A 22032-nucleotide genomic window follows, 5' to 3' on the forward strand; every position below is an offset into this window, starting at 1 on the left:
GTTTTGATATGTCATCTTAGTGACATCATGCACAAAAGTGCACTAATAGCTTGTTTTAAAATGTCTCTGACAATCTTGCACTTTCTGTTTTGAAATGACATGAATGTTTGTGCCACTGCTTAATAACTGTTTAATAAATACACTTTTGGTCAATTGACTTAGTTGTGATTTCCCTCTCTGCATGAAAGTTTAAAAGTAGCATATATTAATGAAGTATGAACAAGAATGTTTTAATGTAGACACATAGAATCATCATACTGCTGTGATTATATGCATCAAGTGTTCATTCAAGGCTAAGGAAAAATATTGCGATATATATCGTGTATTGTGACATGGCCTAAAAATATCGAGATATTAAAAAAAGGCCATATCGCCCAGCCCTAAGTGGAATCCATTTAAATGGACAGGTGCAAGCAATGTAACCCACCCCTTTCCTGCTCTAACCATGTTGCCTATATGCGTCACATAAAACAGAAAAGTAACAATTTAAATGTACGTTATAAAAGTGTAACGTAGGCCATTGTTTTTGTGCTGGTGTACGTTGATAAACCTCACTCCCTGACAATTTTCAAATTTGAGCCCCACACCAAATTGTCAGCCCGGACTTTTTACCCTACGCCTAGCACTCTCCCACTCTCATTCGGAGGACCCAGGTTCGAGCCCAGGGCGGAACGGAAGCCAGGGCTAGACCGAGCAGGTTTCACTAGCAAAGGTAAATGGGTTATACTTGTATAGCGCTTTTCTACCTTCAAGGTAATCAAACTGCTTTGACACTATTTCCACATTCACCCATTCACACACGCATTCACACACTGATGGCGGGAGCTGCCATGCAAGGCCCTAACCATGACCCATCAGGAGCAAGGGTGAAGTGTCTTGCTCAAGGACACAACGGACGTGACGAGGTTGGTAGAAGGTGGGGTTTGAACCAGGAACTCTTAAGTTGCTGGCACGGCCACTCTCCCAACTGCGCCACACCCAGGTGGTGTTCTTAGATTATTTCGGTGTGAACATTTTTTTGTTTAAAGCCAACTGCAAAGTTGACGCACCTCAGTTTAGCTGTGTTACATCGATATAAGCAGCTGTTGATGTAACCCAAAATAGCCGTGGCTTGCACATTTACTTGTGACTCTCAGAGAGGGACATAAAGATAAAGGACGGATTCCTAAACCAATAGAAGTTTGTTGTCATAGTTTTTCCTCCATTTGATCTTGCTTCTTCAGTTTTCATATGATAATTTGTATCGATCACTTTTAAACTGATACTTGTACCAAATCTGTACTGGAAAACTGGTGCCTGTGTGTAAACGTTGCCTGAAAATGTTCACATTTTGTAATTTTTATAGAATTTTGAGACAGTCATGTTGAACAAACTAGTAATTGAAATACTTCAAATGATATAAATGAAATGACAACTAAACACTGTAGTAGGTTAGAAAATATGTCATAAAATCCCATAACAAATATTCATATTCATTGCAGCAACGTGCTAATAGGAAATTGTTGTAATATTGATGCTCATAATTCCGGGGGTTTGTGAATGCAACCTAACTCGTTGTGACCGTCACTGGTGCATAATGAGGAACATCTGTGTTGTTGTGGTTACTGGCCAGCCAAACACTGTGGTGCGAGCTGTGTTACGAGGGCTGCTGTTCAGGGCAGTAATAATACGTTAAAAAGAACGTCAACGTGCTTCTGTCGGGGCGCTTAATTACTTACAAAACGTTACTTGCACAATATCACCACAAGGCACTTGTTGCAGGTGGCTAAGACATAAATTAATTTAGCAACAAAATTAAGCACCCGCCAACAACTTCTTATTTCTAAATCCGGTTACTACTGCTTACATTGTCACTGGTGCCATTATGGATCCAGTTTTCGGTGCCCATCCCTACTTACAAATGTGCAGCAGTAATTACAGTAACAACAAAGCTTTTGTACATTTTGAGGCTAGCAAGTTAAAAAAATGTTTTTTTTTATTGGGTCTAGTCTGTCCAGATTAATATTGCCATGCATTTATTTTGAAATGTGCTTTGCACTGAACAGAAAGTCACTGTGTGCACAGTTTAATGTTATGTAAATAGACAGTAGCTGCAGTTCTGTTCATCATGAGAACATAAGTAAATAAAATAGTTCTACTGTCTGGTTCACGGAGTATTTACACACGACAGTTGTGGAAAGAGTGATGAAAAAAACGGTAAAAGAAGAGAGGACCTTCGCTGGTGTTTTAAAAGGTAAGTGGCAGTTTTTTCCTCCAGTTGCCCCTCCTACTCTTTTGTCATTTTTTTGAGCCGCTTCATTTTACATGGCAATAATGATAAAGTAAACAATAGTACAACATGTGTCAACATATACGGACTGATTTTGTGGCTAAAAATGACCTCTTTGGATCTCCCCGTGACCCCGAAATGGACACGCGGTAGAAAATGGATGGATGGATGGATCTCAAATGTTATCTTGACCTAACAAGCAAACACTTTTTCAGTGATAGGTACATGATCAGTCAGGTTGTCGACAAACTGGGTAAGCTTAAGTGGGTTCGACATTATATACAAATACAATATACAGTACAGCACTGGTCCCCAACCTTTTTTGCACCACGGACCGGTTTAATGTAGGCATTATTTTCAGGGACCGGCTTCTCACTTGTAAAAAATACAAGTCACTATAACGCTGAATTAGTGGCAGCCCTGGGCTTGTTTCTTCGCAATGAAATTGCTGATGGAAATCAGCCTTTGGCTACAATACATTTATATTTGATAAGTCCATTAATGTGCATTGTATCATGTCACAAAGTTATAACAAATGGCAACTTCCTATGAGGAGTTTTATTGTACATCATTGGTATGTCTAGTGCACAGGTGTCAAACTCAAGGCCCGCGGGCCAGCTCTGCCCCTCCACGTCATTTTATATGGCCCGCAAAAGCCTGAAAATACTATGTGTCAATAAAATACCGTATATTTTCTTTCTTTACTTTCTTATTTTCTTACTATAGGTTAATTAGTTTTTTTCTAGTTTGAGAGGGAAAAAAATAGTGTCCAATATTGCAACAAATATTATAGTATCTAACTTCTATGGTCAAAATCCAAATACATACTTAAATATATGCTTAATTTATGGTTTCGAAGCAAGTTATCCATCAAATTGTTCACTATAAAAATGACCAATAGATTTTACTGTACAATTTAGGGAGTTTTTTACGGCATATTACTGTAGGTTGAAAAAAAAACGACTAATGTTTGTTTTTTTTACAGTAAAATTCTGTCGACTGAGCTGTCAGTTTGTTTGTTTTTTTAAATCCAGGGTTGATGATTTTATGGTACAACATTTTATTTTGGTAAAAAACTGGCATCTGAGTTGCCAAAATAAAATTAAACAGCGGTACTGTATTTCTATTTGCAGTAATACGTTGTAAAAATAATAATAATAAAATAACACCATACATTTTACAGTAAAAGTCTGGCAACTAAGCTGCCATTTTTTTTCGGTAAAAAAAAAAAAGTGGTCAAATCCACAGATTTTTTTTACACTTTACATAAAAAAAATGTTAAATATTTAAATTCATAGGCAAATTCATAAATTATTTACTTTTACAAGCGGCCCTCTATTGGCAGCCATGACTGCGGTGTGGCCCTCAATGAAAACAAGTTTGACACCCCTGGTCTAGTGGGATAGGCCAAAGTTAAGTCGGAGAAAATGCAGTCCTTTATAAATTATTCAATGTTTCTCTCCGGCCCGGTAGCAAATGCTTCACGGACCGGTCCCGGGACCGGTGGTTGGGGACCACCGCAGTACAGTACTACCTCAAATAATGACCATATTGCGTTCCTTGACTCAAAACACTCATATTAAAATCAGCCCCTCCCATTGAAATACATTTAATCCTTGTTTAGTAGCCCTCCAAAAATGCCACAATTTTAACATATAACATTTAAAAAGAAAAACAAACTTTAATAGAATAAATATTGTTTGGAAAAACATAATATAATTTACTCCAAACAACAAATGTAGTTTTATGAAATCATGTCATGATATTGTTCAGCATTTACCTGGTGGAGCACACTTTTGTGTCTTCTCCAGGCTGCTTCCTCGTTGTGCAAGAATATGAACTAGGACATCGCTGTTTATGTTCCACACAGACGTACATTTTATATTTAAGTGACGGAACACGTAGGTCAGAGTTGATTACAAGTGACATGTATGTCTGTGTACCAAAGGTAATGCCCGACCGTCCAGTTTGTTGGGTCAAGACTAGACAGAACTAATTGAAAAACGTCAAACACACCATATGCAGCTTTTCCTTCTTTTATTGATGAATATTTGTCGTTTAGACGTTTGTAGGTTCCCTCAGATGCTGGCTGCAGCTTGTGTGATGAGGACTGATGCTACGGCGGGGCTGATTTGCCAGGTAGGACATATTTTTAATGGTTAGTTTCTATGATTGGGTTGTCCGCTTTTTGTCCTTCGCACTAACTTTCTTAGTTCCGATCGTCGAAGGGCAGGATTGTGTCGATGGCAGTTGCCCACGTCAACTGTCAAATCAAAACTTATGTTTGTTTCTTGTGTAGAAAAAGCAGGAACCGCAACGTGTAAAGTTAAAGTTAAAGTACCAATGATTGTCACACACACACGAGGTGTGGCGAAATTATTATCTGCATTTGACCCATCACCCTTGATCACCCCCTGGGAGGTGAGGGTAGCAGTGAGCAGCAGCGGTGGCCGCGCCCGGGAATCATTTTTGGTGATTTAACCCCCAATTCCAACCCTTGATGCTGAGTGCCAAGCATGGAGGTAATGGGTCCCATTTTTATAGTCTTTGGTATGACTCGGCCGGGGTTTGAACTCACAACCTACCGATCTCAGGGCGGACACTCTAACCACATGGCACAACCCTGTTACAAATGCAGTATTGCTTCAACAAGTCAACCGACCGCGAATGTGTATGCTCGCAAATTAAAGCTCGTAAGTTGAGCTAACACTGTACAATATACTCTGTTGTCCCACCTAGGTAAATTCCTATTGTATTGTGTTGGTTAATACAATAATATAAATAACACTTTGAACTCACCTGGGCAGGGGTCGCTATTACAGAAGTCAATGTGCACGTCGTTGCCTTCACACTGCCTGCCACCATGTTGCGGGGCAGGGTTAGCACATAGTCGGGTTCTCTGTCGCGTCCCACCTGCACAGGAAACACTGCAGGCTCCCCAGCTCACCCACGATGACCACTTCCCATCCACTAGCGAATATAGTTAGTTGAGTCAATGACATACTTGGAAAAAACAATAGAATTCACTGCAACATGTTGCTAAGCTAACAAAGAGTTTCTCACCAGGACACGGTCGCTCCTTGCACACCTGTGTTTGAGTGTCTGTGCCTTCACACGGTGACCCATCGAACGCTGGAGGGGGGTTGTTACACAACCGGATTCTGGTCTGCATACCTTTTCCACAGGTCTCACTGCATGGGCTCCAAGGTAGCCAAGGCCCCCAGGCACCTGCCACTGTGTTGGTATGAAACAGGGTTGTTCAATAATTATTTTGGGGGGCACATTTCTAGACAGCTAAGGACATCTCGCTTCACGAAAAGTCGTCTTTGTATATTCCATAGTATCAACCGTCCTCTACATTAGAGATTCGGTTTGGTCAATTTTGGCAGTTACAGGATGCTACGCTAATTTTAAAGGACCTTTTGCAACAAAACCAGTCAAAGATCATCTCTATGACAGCTCTTTAGGGTTTTTAAGACTTTGCTGTGAAACAAGCTTTTTGAACTGAACTCGCAGGCCACCAGTTGAATAGCCCAAATAATGAAAAAGACAGGACCTAAAAAGGAACCTTGAGGAACACCACTAGTATAACTACAAATGAAAGCATCTGAAGTAAACAACCTACAGTAACAACACCCTAGTTACCTAAATTATATTACCCCCCAAAAAATTGTAAGGAGTGCTTTGAGAAACACCTCAGGTTTTGGAGCCCAGGGTTCAAGATTCAACATTCAAGATTGTTTATTTTCATATGCACAGTTAAACAGACAGTTTGCCGTACAATGAAAATCTTACTTTGCTAGTCCACCCTTCGACAAGTCACACGGTACTTAGCTAAAATAAAAATAAATACAAAAATGTTATATACAAGGCACAGTGAGTAACATAACATTATTGCACATTCTGATTGACAGTGAACAGTTTAAATATGGAGATGACCTTGGGTCACAAGCAGCAGTTAAAGTGTCTTTAGTGATCAAAGGTGAAAAGTGTCTACAGTGATGGTTCACAGTTCGGGGGTGGTCATGGTAGCTGTCTTTTGTTCAAAAGATAAAAGTAAAAGGGGGGGGGGGGGGGGTAGCTGGGGGAGCTAGCATTCACTAGTTAAGTGTTCTATGTTTGCTAGCAAGGATTTGCCAATATGTTTACAGTGGTCAAAGTTCCTCTATACAACAGGATCACTTTAGTGTTTTTGAGAATTCGCTGCAAAAATGTTTGTCCCTCAAGTTTTGACGTAAACTGATTTGTTCCTCGGTCAGCCATTTGAAGAGCCCTGGTACAAAGAGTAAGTTCTTCACCACTATAGCTTGTTGGCCCCCAATCCTACATTGTGAGGAGTGAATTATATATAAATATTTTACAAATTCTTAAAGGCTTTAAGGTTTTACTATTAACGTATAAAATACTAAAGGGTCTAGCTCCATCCTATCTTGCTGATTGTATTGTACCATAGTCCCAGCAAGAAATCTGCGTTCTAAGAACTCCGGCTTATTAGTGATTCCCAGAGCCCCAAAACAGTCTGCGGGCTATAGAGTGTTTTCTATACGGGCTCCAATACTCTGGAATGCTTCCCGGTAACAGTTAGAGATGCTACCTCAGTAGAAGCATTTAAGTCCCATCTTGAAACTCACTTGTATATGCTAGCCTTTAAATAGACCCCCCTTTTAGACCAGTTGATCTGCCGTCTCTTTTCTGCTCTGCCCCTCTCTCCTGCGTGGAGAGGTTATGAGGTGACCACAGATGATGCGCTAGCTGTTCAAAGTCAGGACCCGGGGTGGACCACTCATCTGAGCATCAGTTGGGGACGTCTCTGCGCTGCTGACTTCTCTCCACTCAAGATGATCCCCTGCTGGCCCCACTATGGACTGGACTCTCACACTATTAACTAGATCCACTCGACATCCATTGCACGGGGGGTCGTTGTGGCTTATGCAGCCCTTTGAGACACTTGTGATTAACGGCTATATAAATAAACTTCCATCCATCCATCCATTTTCTACCGCTTATTCCCTTTTGGGGTTGCGGGGGGCGCTGGAGCCTATCTCAGCTACAATCGGGCGGAAGGCGGGGACTTTGATTGATTAATTGATTGAAAAGTGCCCATCTCGTATTTCAACAGTTTAGTGTGAACATTTAATGAACTTATTACCTGGACAAGGTCGGACGCTGCACATGATGACTTCAACAGCCCTCCCCTCACATGGCCTTCCTCCATTCTGAGCTGGCGGGTTGCTGCAAGTCCGCACTCTTGTTCTGTTGCCCTGACCACAGCTCCGAGAGCATTCCTCCCATGAAGACCACTCGGACCAGTTACCGTCAACTATAAAAATGTACAAATCTTTAGTAGTGCTTGTTCTGTTTTATTCATTTGAAGTTCAGCTCCTTTACCTGGACAAGGCTTCCCTTGACAACTGCGTGTCTCTATACCTGATCCTGCACAGTGGCGCCCTCCATTGGCCGGCAGAGGATTGTTACATTGTCTCTGCCTCTTCTGAGAACCAACCCCACAGGTCAGACTGCAAGGGCCCCACTCGGCCCACTCTGAGTAGCCCCCATGGACTACCATTTTAAAAGTACATTGATGTCATCTGTTTGTGATTGTCAGAGATTTCTTTCCTTAAGAACTTACCTTGAACAGTGAGCCCAACCCGAACCAGAACGGATCCAAGCAGGTTTCTCGCCACACATTCATATTCAGCTGTGTCCTCTTTCTGGACACTCTTTATCCTGAGGGACCCGTTGGACAGAGTGGAGAAGTGCTCCCTGCCCAAAAGAGGACGCCCTTGGCTGGACCATTCTATCACAGGGATTGGTTCACCCTCCGCCTGGCAGTTGAGCACCACTGTAGTGCCGGCATCCACCATCGATGTTACAGGCTCAACTATGATGGTGGGGGCGCCTGAAAAAATATTCAGGTTTGGTCTTCAGATTAACAATTTTAATGGCACAAACATGGAAATCACTTTCACACTCAGCTTACTCTGTAAGGTGAGCGTGACACTTCTTTCCACAATACCAGCATCATTTGTTGCCACACAAATGTAGTTGCCTGCATCTTCGCTCTGTGCAAAATTCAACACGAACAAAATGCAGTACTGACCGAGAACTGTATTTGCTATAAAATAAAATATAAAAGTATTTTCCTACCACAGTGCCATATATGGCCAGAGAACCATTGTCCATTTGACGGATGCGGTTGTTGATCTGCATGTTTATTCCATTTTTGCTCCACTGGATGGTGGGTAGTGGTTCTCCCCGAACTTCACAGTTCAGGATGGCGTTTCCGCCCAGAGGTTCGATGCGATTGGAGTGAAGGTCGCCATCAACGATGGGAGGCTCTGGACACGGACCAAGGAAAGTATGAGGCACGTCTGGTTTGTTATCAATTTGTGAGCTGAGGTGGCAATTAGCTGTTACCTTTGACATAGACAAAGCCCAGAGACTTGATGGTTCCAACGGGGTTTTCTGCCACACAGGTGTAAGTGCCTGCATCCTCTTTACTCACTCTCCCGATCACCAACTCACTGTGACCATTCATGTGGGCATAGTGAACGACTGTATCAACAAATAAAAAATACAATTAAAAGTAATATAGTATAAAACTGCACAACACTAATTGCTACATTACATTCTTTAGGCTTGATCTACACTACTGAGATCCAAATAAGTGCTAAAGAGCATGTAAAATGTATTTAAATGAAAAGTGCGTAACACATAAAATGTATTATCATTTACTACTCCTGGCCTCTCTACTCTGTTCAGCGAACTTTGGTAAAAAACCCTCTTGCTTTCATGTAAGTATAGATCGATCACTCTGTGGAAAGAGAGCAAAACTTGTAGGTTCAATGTGCACAGTTGGATAGTTTAGTTTCTCCGACAGTAATGTGTTTATATAAATTCAGATTGAATTATGTGGTTTATTAATGGGGAAAGACAATGTCTCTGGTTTTCATGTCAGCTTAAAATAGGGAAAGACAATGTATTTTGTTTTCATGTAAGCATTTAGGTTAGTGAGCTGCCGCAAGTCAGTTCATGAGTTTATCAAAGTGCAGTTATCAGTCACGTTTTTTTCGATAATTTTAATTTAAAACGGTAACACGAACTGTCGGAAGATTTACCAAGGTTATTATTACCGTTTATCGTTACATCCCGAGTCCAGACCAACAACAGAAACACAGTCATCAACACAACACCCTCACAGTCATAAAATTATAAAATTATATTGCTGAATAGACGAGTCGTCTGTTATATGTTTTTCCTAACAGTCCAAATATGTTGACATGCACACGGATGGCGGATTTTTCTCAATCGTCTGTCTTTGCAGTGCGTTCCCCTCTTTTCTCACAGCCATGAGATGGGTAACTGTTTGCACATACTTTCTAGATGTGCTAAATATAGACATAAAACAGCGATCACAATCAAGTTTCAGTGCTGATGAATCACTTTGCAAGTGTTTAATGGTTATATTTGTATTGTGAGCGTTCTGATAATCAGCATATATTCTGCATATACCGTATTTTTCGGACTATAAGTCGCAGTTTTTTTTCATAGTTTGGCCGGGGGTGCGACTTATACTCAGTCGATGTGTGAAATTATTAACATATTAGCGTAAAATATCAAATAATATTATTTAGCTCATTCACGTAAGAGATTAGACGTATAAGATTTCATGGGATTTAGCGATTAGGAGTGACAGATTGTTTGGTAAACGTATAGCATGTTCTATATGTTATAGTTATTTGAATGACTCTTACCATATAATATGTTACGTTAACATACCAGGCACGTTCTCAGTTGGTTATTTATGCGTCATATAACGTACACTTATTCAGCCTGTTGTTCACTATTCTTTATTTATTTTAAATTGTCTTTTATCAAATACATTTCCCCAAAAAATGCGACTTATACTCCAGTGCGACTTATATATATATTTTTCTTTCTTTATTATGCATTTTTGGCAGGTGCGACTTATACTCCGGTGCGACTTATACTCCGAAAAATACGGTACATAAAACACGCTAAATGGTTTGCACGCTCTATTTTGCTCTTTTAAGAGACGCAATCCTCTGCGCACGAGTTTAGTAGATCAAGTTAGCGGAACAACATTTTGAACATCAGACCTTCTGTTAGAGTAATTTTATCTAAGTTATCACAAAAACTTTGTGTTGAAATGAGTTCCCAGCGGGAAGACCAAAAGCTGTCTTTGAAACCTACCAAGAAGAAGGCTTGTAAAACTCCACTGTGTAAGGGGGGAAGCAACATGAAGGTGTTTCTGTTTTTTTTTCATGTATTGTAATCAACAGAAAGATATTGATTTAACCCAAGGACTACAAAGCGGAGAGAAGGCAGGATTTGCCCAAGTTCCAGACGTTCTCTTTTTGAACCTCCTTTTTGAACTGTTTTACGAACCTCTTTTTGAACTCTTTTAAGACATTTTCTGTGAACTGTTTACAGCCTTTTCTTTTGAACTGTTGTAATCAAAGGCGATGGCTGTTTACGACCTCGTCCCTTAGAAGCAGCTGTTGTCATGTGGTCAGAGAAAGTCCAAATAAAGGGGGAGGCGTACAATCTTTTGGCAGAGCGTAATGACACTGTACAAGGGTACAGATGTCCAAGGGTACAGATGTCCAAGCGTCTCTCCTCAAATTGAGCCAAATTGAATTCTGTCTCTGTTTAATTATTTGCTTCTTGTCTTGTTTAATAGATGTCATCAGTGTTTGAACCTGACACCTTCACATCAACAAAAGATGAAGATAAAAGATTCCTTTCTTCTAGGACGGCTTGCTACAAATCACATGGGATTTTTTTCAAAGAACACTTGCAATGTCTAAAGTCACTGACAATATCCCCTAATCCAGGGGTCAGCAACCCGCGGCTCTAGAGCCACATGCGGCTCTTTAGCGGCGCCCTGGTGGCTCCGTGGAGCTTTTTCAAAAATGTATGGAAATGTACAAAAAAAATGGGGTGAAAAATGTTTTATGTTGTAATATGGTTTCTGAAGGAGGACACACATGACACAAACCTTCCTAATTGTTAGAAAGCCCACTGTTTAATAGGTTTCTGTTTATCTTTCACTGAGTACTGATGTATTTGGCGAGCGCCATTTTGTCCTACTAATTTCAGCGGCCCTCGAACTCACCGTTGTGTGGACTGTGACTCAACAGTTTGTTTACATGTATAACTTTCTCCGACGCTGCCACAGAAAGACGTGTTTTACCCCACTCCTAGGTCTCATTTTGTCCACCAAACATTTTATGCTGTGCGTGAATGTCCTAAGGTGAGCATTTTGATTTGATTGACTTGTTGGAGCGCTAATCAGACATATTCGGTCACTGCATGACTGCAAGCTAATCAATGTAATAATAGCTATTTAGGCTAGCTGTACGTACATATTGCATCATTTGAAGGTATATTTGAGCTAATTTAATTTCCTTTACTTATGTCCTCTGTCTATTTGGTTTGTTTTTCCATGTCTCATGACACATTATCTGTATGTATTATTGGCTGCATTTCTGATAGTTGTTAGTGTGCCATGTTGTTCCAGACCACAGCAAACTTTACCTAGCTAGCAAAGATTGTAATAAATTAGAAGAAGACGGCCTGTCATTTCCTTTAACTTGGACACATACTGTACATCTATACATTTGGCCATTAAAAAGCCAGTCATTTCCAGGAGTTATCTCACCTTCTGAGAAGTTTTACTAATGTTTTTCAATGTTGTAAAAATGTGTAGAATAAATATTAAATTTCAACATTTCTGTCAACAAAGATTTGCGTCAGGTTAATATAGCTAATTAGCCACTTACATCATGTGCTGCCTTCATTATAACACTTGTATACAGTAAGTCTTTTAATTTTTTGCGGCTCCAGACCGACGACTTTTTTGTACTTTTGGTACAATATGGCTCTTTCAACATTTTGGGTTGCCGACCCCTGCCCTAATCCCTAACATTTTTGACGTGCTGTTTCAGTCATGTGCAACAAAAAAGAGCATCCGCCAATGTGTCGTAATAAAAAGATGTTCCCATACCTGGAATGATGTTGTTGTTGAAGGCCCATGTAATCCGGGGCAGGGGGATGCCACTAACTCCACAGGCCAGCAGGAGGCGCTCTCCCTTATTGAGGGAGACATCTCCAAGCAGCTCAGTGAAGACAGGGTGAGTATGAACAGACAGGGTCACTGTCTGACTGTCCTGACCCACTTCATTGGTGGCAACACATGTATAACTGCCTGCATCACCAGGCTGGTACAGGTGGTGGCAAAGAGTTGGATTTCATTAAAAACTGCAATAAAGCATTTACAACATACAGTGGAACCTCGATTTACAGACATATAGTTCTTGAACAGGGCTCGTAAATAGAAAAGTTTGTGTATTGAAGCAAATTTCTCCATAAGAAACCATGTGTAGACTAACTACGATCAAAGTATTGGACAGGATGTCGGAAATGTGTAAGGAAAGTGGTACTTTATATAAGAAAAAAATGGGCATACAAATCGGTACAAAACTATATTTTTAGCTTGTTATCATCTGTCGTTCATTCATTCACCCGTAGGCTAGTATTGCTCATACTCAACAACAACAATGCACCGGCTACCGCTCTTTCTAACATCTGGTTTGCCGCAATGAATTGTGGAACATGCAGTTTTTTAGTTAACCTTTGGTTAGACAATGAAGTAGAAAACAACTCAAGTCAGTGTTTCTCAAATAATCAATATCAAATACATGTAAAAATGAAATCAATTCCTTTTTAAGTTAAAGTACCAATGATTGTCACACAAACACTAGGTGTGGTGAAACTTGTTCACCCCCTGGGGGGTGAGGGGAGCAGTGGGCAGCAGCGGTGCCGCACCCGGGAATCATTTTTGGTGATTTAACCCCCAATTCCAACCCTTGATGCTGAGTGCCAAGCAGGGAGGTAATGGGTCCCATTTTTGTAGTCTTTGGTATGACTCGGCCGGGTTTGAACTCACAAACTACCGATCTCAGGGCGGACACTCTAACCACTAGGCCACTGAGTATATTTCCCACTTTAACTGTGAATAATAATAGATTAATTTATCAGCAATTAAATCAAGTATGCAAATTATTAATTATCATCACACATGAACTATATAACCCATAAGTTACAACACCATGTAAATACAATAATGGCTTCCAGCTTCGACCAAAGTCAATATTTTAGTAAATGTTTGTACACTTTGAATACAATATAAAGCGGTAAACAGTACTGTATATCAAACAAACATAAGGGAGTGACGGATCGACTTTCCAAAAATAAAAACAAGCCGAACTGTCCTCCTCGTATGCAGCCGACATGCACACGCTGTCACTAGCCCTGTGGTGCACTCACAGTTTGAAATCACAAAACTACTTAACTTTAACAGCCAGGTTGCTTCAATGACAGGCGGACAGGCTAACCTCCTCCAACCTCCGAGGACAAAGCTACGAACAATGGGAGACCGGGCTTTCTGCTCCACCGCTCCCAGTCTGTGGAATGCTCTCCCTGACCACCTGAGGGCACCACAGACTGTCGATGCTTTTAAAAAAGGCTTAAAAACCCTTCTTTTTTAAAAAAGCCTTCTTTTTTTAGATATATGCTTACTAGTTCTAGCTATTTGGCTGTTCTAGTTTTTATTTTTATTGATTTTTTATTATCTTTTTATTTTTATTTTTTTAATACACTGTAGCACTTTGAGGTTGTTTACTCAATATAAAATGCTTTTCACAAATACAATCTATTATTATTATCATTATTTTTTTTATTATGAATAGGAATAAAAAGACATCCACAGTATCCACATCGACAACGCTGTGGATACTTCTTGGATGTTTCAAATCACACATCGCTTGTCCATTGCTTTCTTGGACTCACATTGAGCTAGCAAAACCAGAAAATGCTGTCAAAAGGCTAAAAAAAACCCACTTAAACACACACAAGCACAGTAGCTGATGACAACACCGCTGACTTTTGACTGAATGAGAGATCAGAGAGAGATCACGTCCTGGTACCCCAGTACCTCCAAAACCCTCAAATCTAGATTCCAAACATCCCAGAACAAGCTAGTCAGGTTACTTCTAGACCTCCACCCCAGATCACACCTCAATCCTACCCACTTCTCCAAAGTGGGCTGGCTCAGGGTGGAGGACAGAGTAAAACAACTTGCACTGAGCCTAGTCTATAAAATTCGCTACACCTCCCTGATACTGAAGTACACGTTAAACTACTTCCATAACGTAAATGACCGCCATAACCACAACACCAGGGGGAGCGCCACAAACCACGTCAAACCCAGATTCCGATCTAACAAAGGTCTTAACTCATTCTCTTTCTATGCCACATAAATATGGAATGCACTCCTAACAGGTGTAAAAGAAAGTGCATCTCTATCCTCCTTCAACCCTAGACTAACACCCTCCCCCCACCACATCCCACCTCCCCGGATTGTAAATAATCAAATGTAAATAATCAAATAAATATACTTGTTCTTATGCTTTCTGAGCTCACTATGTTTACTGCTCGCTGTACATATCCTACCAAGTCAGACCTACACTGTTTCAATGTCCATTTCTCAGATTATATAATTGTTGATGACTGAAGTGCTGATAGCAACCAAACCGAACCCCCCTGCCCCAACCCCCTCCACATCCCACCCCCCGGATTGTAAATAATGTAAATAATTCAATGTATATAGTCAGATGATTAACTTGTGTGTGTTACGGCTCAGGCTCCTGCCAACGCCGCTCATTCGTCTGTGCGCACCTCGGGACACGCCCACGGGTGCGCACATCCAGGGACGCGCCGCGCACGTCCCCGCCCTGCAGCAGCCACCAGCTGAAATCACTCACCGGCAATCTACACTCCTGGGTCTGATGAGGGCAAGCTCAATAAAGGACCAGTGGACCCAAGGATCGGCGCGGGAACTTAGTTTTCTCATGGTGTACCTACCCTCCGTCGCCTGTAAAGTGAGCTGTGCGTCTCACTTTTGCCTGGATCTCCCTCTGGACTCTGACTGCCTCCTTCGTTCCTCGACCTCTTGCTCGCCCCTGGATTCTGACGTCTCTCTCTGCCCCCGGATCATCTGCCTGCCCCCTGGACTTCCTCGTATCTCGTTCAACACGTTGGTAACACTCACTTCAGTTAATTCTACACATAGTCTTACACCATTCCCTTTTTTGGATATAGTTCACACTCCATTTCCTTAGTTTATTAAATTAGTATTGTTTGTTATTATTATATATATATTGAATATATATATATAATAAATTGTACATACCGCCCCCTGGTGTCTGTTTGCCGTCATCTCCCCTTTAGTCTAAACAAAACAGTAAGTTCCCGCCAAAATTATTAAGGACCTGACGGCACAGTTCCTTAGCCCCGCCCCTAGTGACTTTCGTTCCGCCCCCTGTGACAATTTTTTTTTCTTCTGCCTCTTGCCCCATTCACCATGTCTTTTTCTTTTTTTCGCTCCACACCGGAGGAGTTGTCTTGTCCTGCCAAACTGTCGTGGAAAGGCATGTTTAGCAGTGATGTGAGCAAGGAGGAATTTACCCGTCGCTTGGACACCCTCCTCCCACCCTTAGTGACTGTTCCTCAGCCAGAAAGAAGCGTCTGGCATCCGCTTTCGGAGAGGGGGGGTAGTACTGGTGGCTGTGCTGATGGGGTGGCGCAGCTGCACCAAGACAGGCTACCCTCTGCCAGACTAATTCCACCTGTCTTCCGCTTTTCCCAGCCGCAACCACCAGTCCCCTGGCTAGCCTCCGAGCTAGCACCAGCCCCCTGGCTAGCGTCTGAGCTAGCACCTGTCCCCTGGCTAGCTTCTGAGCTAGCACCTGTCCCCTGGCTAGCGTCTGAGCTAGCACCTGTCCCCGAGCTAGCACTTGTCCCCGAGCTAGCGTCCGAGCTAGCACTTGTCCCCGAGCTAGCGTCCGAGCTAGCACTTGTCCCCGAGCTAGCGTCCGAGCTAGCACTTGTCCCCGAGCTAGCGTCCGAGCTAGCACTTGTCCCCGAGCTAGTGTCCGAGCTAGCACTTGTCCCCGAGCTAGCGTCAGAGCTAACACCAGTCCCTCGACTAGCGTCAGAGCTAGCACCAGTCCCCTGGCTAGCGTCCGAGCTAGCACCTGTCCCTCGGCTAGCGTCCGAGCTAGCACCTGTCCCTCGGCTAGCGTCCGAGCTAGCACCTGTCCCTCGGCTAGCGTCCGAGCTAGCACCTGTCCCTCGGCTAGCGTCCGAGCTAGCACCTGTCCCTCGGCTAGCGTCCGAGCTAGCACCTGTCCCTCGGCTAGCGTCCGAGCTAGCACCTGTCCCTCGGCTAGCGTCCGAGCTAGCACCTGTCCCTCGGCTAGCGTCCGAGCTAGCACCTGTCCCTCGGCTAGCGTCCGAGCTAGCACCTGTCCCTCGGCTAGCCTCCGAGCTAGCATCTGTCCCTCGGCTAGCGTCCGAGCTAGCACCAGTCCCTCGGCTAGCGTCCGAGCTAGCACCTGTCCCTCGGCTAGCGTCCGAGCTAGCACCAGCCCCTCGGCTAGCGTCCGAGCTAGCACCAGCCCCTCGGCTAGCCTCTGAGCTAGCACCAGCCCCTCGGCTAGCCTCCGAGCTAGCACCAGCCCCTCGGCTAGCCTCCGAGTTAGTACCAGTCCCCAGACTGGACCCCACGTCTCCACCAGCTCCCAGGCTGGCCCCCACGTCTCCACCAGCTCCCAGGCTGGCCCCCACGTCTCCACCAGCTCCCAGGCTGGCCTCGACCTCTGCCCCTCGGCCGGCTCCACCGACTCCAGCACCTCTGCCGGCTCCGCCGACTCCAGCACCTCGGCCTGCTCCGCCGACTTCAGCACCTCGGCCAGCTCCTCAGCTGCCCTCCTCGTCTCCGGCTTTGACGTCCGCTGCTTCCACGCCTTTGACGTCCGCTGCTTCCACGCCGATGACGTCCGCTGCTTCCACGCCGATGACGTCTGCCGCTTCCACGGCGCTGATGACGTCTGCCGCTTCCACGGCGCCAATGACGTCTGCCGCTTCCACGCCGCCGATGACGTCTGCCGCTTCCACGCCGCCGATGACGTCTGCCGCTTCCACGCCGCCGATGACGTCTGCCGCATCCACGCCGCCGATGACGTCTTCCTCCACGCCTGCCTCGCCGATGACGTCTTCCTCCAAGCCGACATCTGCCGCTTCCACGCCGCCGACGACGTCATATCCTCGTTTCCGGCGAGACGCACCATGGCGCCAATCACGTCCGCCTTCCCGACGGCCAAGATGGTGGCCGTCCCTTGGTCGCCCGCCTCGCCGGCTTCAGCGGCGTTCTTCTCGCCGCCGCCATCAGACTCGTCCTCGGTGGATTCGGGGACATTTGGGTCGGCGACCCACCACCAATTCACCCCTCCGCCCTCCCTTGATTTTTTTTCCTGTGCCTTTTGTGGTACGACCTGTAGGACATCTGGGAGCTGTCCATAAGGAGGGGGGTACTGTTACGGCTCAGGCTCCTGCCAACGCCGCTCATCCGTCTGTGCGCACCTCGGGACACGCCCACGGGTGCGCACATCCAGGGACGCGCCGCGCACGTCCCCGCCCTGCAGCAGCCACCAGCTGAAATCACTCACCGGCAATCTACACTCCTGGGTCTGATGAGGGCAAGCTCAATAAAGGACCAGTGGACCCAAGGATCGGCGCGGGAACTTAGTTTTCTCATGGTGTACCTACCCTCCGTCGCCTGTAAAGTGAGCTGTGCGTCTCACTTTCGCCTGGATCTCCCTCTGGACTCTGACTGCCTCCTTCGTTCCTCGACCTCTTGCTCGCCCCTGGATTCTGACGTCTCTCTCTGCCCCCGGATCATCTGCCTGCCCCCTGGACTTCCTCGTATCTCGTTCAACACGTTGGTAACACTCACTTCAGTTAATTCTACACATAGTCTTACACCATTCTCTTTTTTGGATATAGTTCACACTCCATTTCCTTAGTTTATTAAATTAGTATTGTTTGTTATTATTATATATATATTGAATATATATATATAATAAATTGTACATACCGCCCCCTGGTGTCTGTTTGCCGTCATCTCCCCTTTAGTCTAAACATAACAGTGTGATGACTGTATTATGCTGATAGTATATATTTTTACCATTAATTGATTAACGTGGACCCCGACTTAAACAAGTTGAAAAACTTATTCGGGTGTTACCATTTAGTGGTCAATTGTACGGAATATGTACTGTACTGTGCAATCTACTAATAAAAGTCTCAATCAATCAATCAAATCGATGGATGTGCTGCTGGGCACAAAATGGCTACACTGCAGGGGCACAATGAGTGGACAATAGGTTTGCACACTGAGACAAGGTTGTACACCATATATTGTTCTTAGCTCCGTGGTTCGTACAATGAGGGGTTTGTAAGTCAAGCTTCCACTGTACATTACATTGAGTTACAGGGCTCACCTGAGCAGTATCAATAACCAGCTCCCCGGAAGGCAAAATGGTGTACTCCCCGGTACCCTCTCCTAGAGGAACACCGTCCTTCTCCCAAGAGAGGGTCGGCTGAGGGACTCCCTTCGCCACACATGCCAGCTGGGCTTGATTATTTTCCATCACAACCACTTCTTCCTCAAAACCAAGAATTGAGGGAGGAACTGAAAATGATACAGTTATGAGTTATCTGCAATGAATATGAATAGTAGTACTTATATTTATGGAAACTCACTTTGTACAGTCAGGCTCATCTCCAGACTCATTGTTCCTGCAACATTGGCAGCGGTACAAGTGTATCGCCCCGTATCGCTTGGCTGGACGAAGGCGATCTGTAGGGAGCCTGAACCAAGCACACGCTGACGTACAGATTCAGTCAGGGGCTGCCCGTCTTTGTGCCATGCGACGGATGGGGCAGGGACGCCGTCATTTTGGCAATGCAGCGTCACGGAGGAATCCACAGGTGCCGTGTATTTTTGGGTTTCTGAGCTGATGACAGGAGGGACTGCAGAGCATAATGCTAACATCAGAATACATGTTTATATCCATTTTAGAATGAAGAAAAGGGAATGCTGAACGGAACAATGTATTGCCAGAATTATGAGGTCTACTAAATAGCTATGATATCAATACATTTGATGATAATACCTTATTGATACTTTCAGCTAGTAACTGATATTGAGTGTGCGAACAGTGCACAACCTACCCTGTACTCTGACTTTGGTTTTGCCAAGCGCTGTCCCTGCAGGGTTTTGAGCCACGCATATGTACGTTCCAGAGTTGGACACGGACGCCCTGGTGATCTGTAGACTTCCATTAGGTAGTACTGTGAAATGTCCACCTGTCAGAAAGCACAAAACGTTCCTTAATTAAAAAGTGCCATATGTAATAGTTTCATGTCAAGTCATCATTAAATGGCCCTGATATGTCAAAAGGCATTAATAAATCATGGTCTTTTCAAATACCTCTATAACTGATAACGGTAGTTCAGTATGCTCATTTCAAAATTAGATTTACGGCCCCGAAATCTTGTTATTGTTTTCATTTCGATGCACCCCCCACCACCGTTTGATCAATTAGAAAGTCTGTGAGTGTGTCACATCCAGGTTGCCAGTTACGCACCGCCACCTTCATCTGGCTACTGCCACTGGTAAAGTTACTAAACATGTCAGATCTTAGTAAATATAAAAGGCCTCGTTACGATTCTCAACGTATTCATGACAAAGCCTGGAACAAAACAGGGATTTGTATCAGGGATGCCTTTGAAAGATGCAGACGATTGAAGGCGAAAAATATTTTTTCATCTGACGCCCAACATGCTAATTTCCTCCTTGATAGGTAAGTAAGGCATTTACGTTTTTTTATTACTTGTAATCAATGGAAATGGACATTTCGTATGTAAACTATATTGTTCAATAAAGTCTATGACATTGTCTCACAAAGATAGTATGTTTGTGCAACGAATGCTTAGCATGCTAGCCCGGTCAATGGCACATCGACATATAGGCTAACAGGGGAAATATAGGCGCGTTAGCCTGTATGTGGATGTGTCATCCAACTGACAGGGAAAAGTATATTTTGGACAAATAAAACCTATATGGATATGGGTAATGTCCGTGCCTATTTCATTCTCAATATGCAGATACACTGACGAAATGCGTTCCAACATTAGCACGGCTAATTGCAGCTTCTGGTACTGTATGTGCATCAAACACATATGGGGTGGTATTTGCTTGGCACAACATAATGCATTACATGTAAAGGTTTTCTACTTTGTGTATTGACATGGTAGTAGGCTATATGATTTATGCGTAACGTGGTTTTTGCGTAACGTGGGTTAGCTCATAGAATCACACTCTGCACTGAAAGATGGTGATGTGCGTAAATGGAAGAGAATGCAGTGCGTCAGGTTGGATGCAAAATGGGGTTATGCTGAACGAAATGTGGTGGTAATTTTACTGTTGGTCTTGGCTTGCCATCAAAGTAGACCTATGCAATATATAATATATTATATATTATTATATATCATTATTTCGATGGTGGTCCGTGCGGTCAAACTAGAAATTTTAGCAGGGTAATGTCAACAATCTGTCCCGACTCCCGACTAAAATATTGCTGCGTAACTTTACAAATACATTTGGCTAATCAACATCGGTAAAATGTGTCATAATTACTTAGTAAACCATCTTGCAAGAAGCATAAACAAGAGAAACCTCCAGCTTAGGACTCATCGATTGCCATTGGAAGTTCCTTGGAGTAGGATTCGGATTCAACTGCGTATCTGGCAACCTCAGTCATGGAGAGTGGGAGGGGACTACATAATTTTGAGCGTGATTGCAGTACCATTTCTGGCCACATTACTACATATGGCACCTTTAAGGATTGCACATGATTGCTTGAACGCGTGCACGCACACACGCGCACACACATACACACGGTGGTTACCTGTGGTGGGTATATTAATGCCCTCCTTCTGCCAGGTGATAGTAGGCCTCGGTGAGCCTGTGGCTCTGCAGGGCAGAACAATGGCATTATTGAGGATCACATCCTGGGTGGATGGGTGAGAATGAATCACAGGGAGCTCTAAGGAAATAAATAAGAAACCATCATAATCATAGTATTTGGAAACAGGATCAGGAGTCAAAGAGCATCCTAGAAAATAAAAGTTGTACCCTGTACTGTGAGTTGCACATGGCGGTGCGTGGATCCTGCAGCATTCTTTGCTGTGCAGGAGTAGCGTCCTGCATGATTCAGGTCAGCTGAGGTTATCTCTACTTGACCTGAGCGCATAGAAAAAATGTATATATATCCAGCCTATACATATATATGAGTACATATTATTATAATAATATAAAGGACATATAATTAACAGTTATCATAATGTTTTTTTTAAGAGGATGTGAAAGTTGAACTCCTACCTTCTTTACTTCTGTGACAACCTCCTAAAAGTTTTTTAATGAATAAGAAATATCAAGCAGCTAAAACGCCAAACATGGATAAGTGTGGAGAGAGTGTCTTGCATTTTTACCATCATTCTTGTAATGTATTTTTATTTTATTTTGTGCTGGTTGATATATTTTTTTCTGCACCATGACGAGGGAATTTTTGGGGGGATTGGGTCTTATAAGTAAATTATGTGCTATGTTCCTTGCAGGTACAATTAATGTTCGAGTCACTTTCATTGCTCGCGACAAAATCAGAGCCATCAGACAGTTGGCTATTTGTAGGGATGTCCAATAATATCGGCAGTCCGATATTATCGGCCGATAAATGCTGTAAAATGTAATATCGGAAATTATCGTTATCGGT

General features: G+C 43.5%; 1 protein-coding gene across 2 annotated transcripts in view; it reads right to left on the reverse strand.

Moving 5' to 3' along the window:
* hmcn1 (hemicentin 1) overlaps nt 1-22032 on the reverse strand; it is a 282829-nt gene that overhangs the window by 40647 nt on the left and 220150 nt on the right. For both annotated transcript variants that reach the window (XM_061975788.2, XM_061975787.2), the window contains exons 78-91: nt 21396-21503; nt 21169-21306; nt 19430-19564; nt 18959-19228; nt 18697-18887; nt 12300-12513; nt 8687-8824; nt 8417-8607; nt 8250-8331; nt 7899-8168; nt 7658-7828; nt 7419-7589; nt 5333-5503; nt 5069-5239 (exon numbers count right to left, since the gene is read on the reverse strand). In XM_061975788.2, the coding sequence (XP_061831772.2) occupies nt 5069-5239; nt 5333-5503; nt 7419-7589; nt 7658-7828; nt 7899-8168; nt 8250-8331; nt 8417-8607; nt 8687-8824; nt 12300-12513; nt 18697-18887; nt 18959-19228; nt 19430-19564; nt 21169-21306; nt 21396-21503 (2421 nt within the window). The remainder of the gene's footprint in view (nt 1-5068; nt 5240-5332; nt 5504-7418; nt 7590-7657; nt 7829-7898; nt 8169-8249; nt 8332-8416; nt 8608-8686; nt 8825-12299; nt 12514-18696; nt 18888-18958; nt 19229-19429; nt 19565-21168; nt 21307-21395; nt 21504-22032) is intronic.

The sequence above is a fragment of the Nerophis lumbriciformis genome, linkage group LG14 (genome assembly GCF_033978685.3).
Source record: "Nerophis lumbriciformis linkage group LG14, RoL_Nlum_v2.1, whole genome shotgun sequence".
NCBI classification, from domain to species: domain Eukaryota; kingdom Metazoa; phylum Chordata; class Actinopteri; order Syngnathiformes; family Syngnathidae; genus Nerophis; species Nerophis lumbriciformis.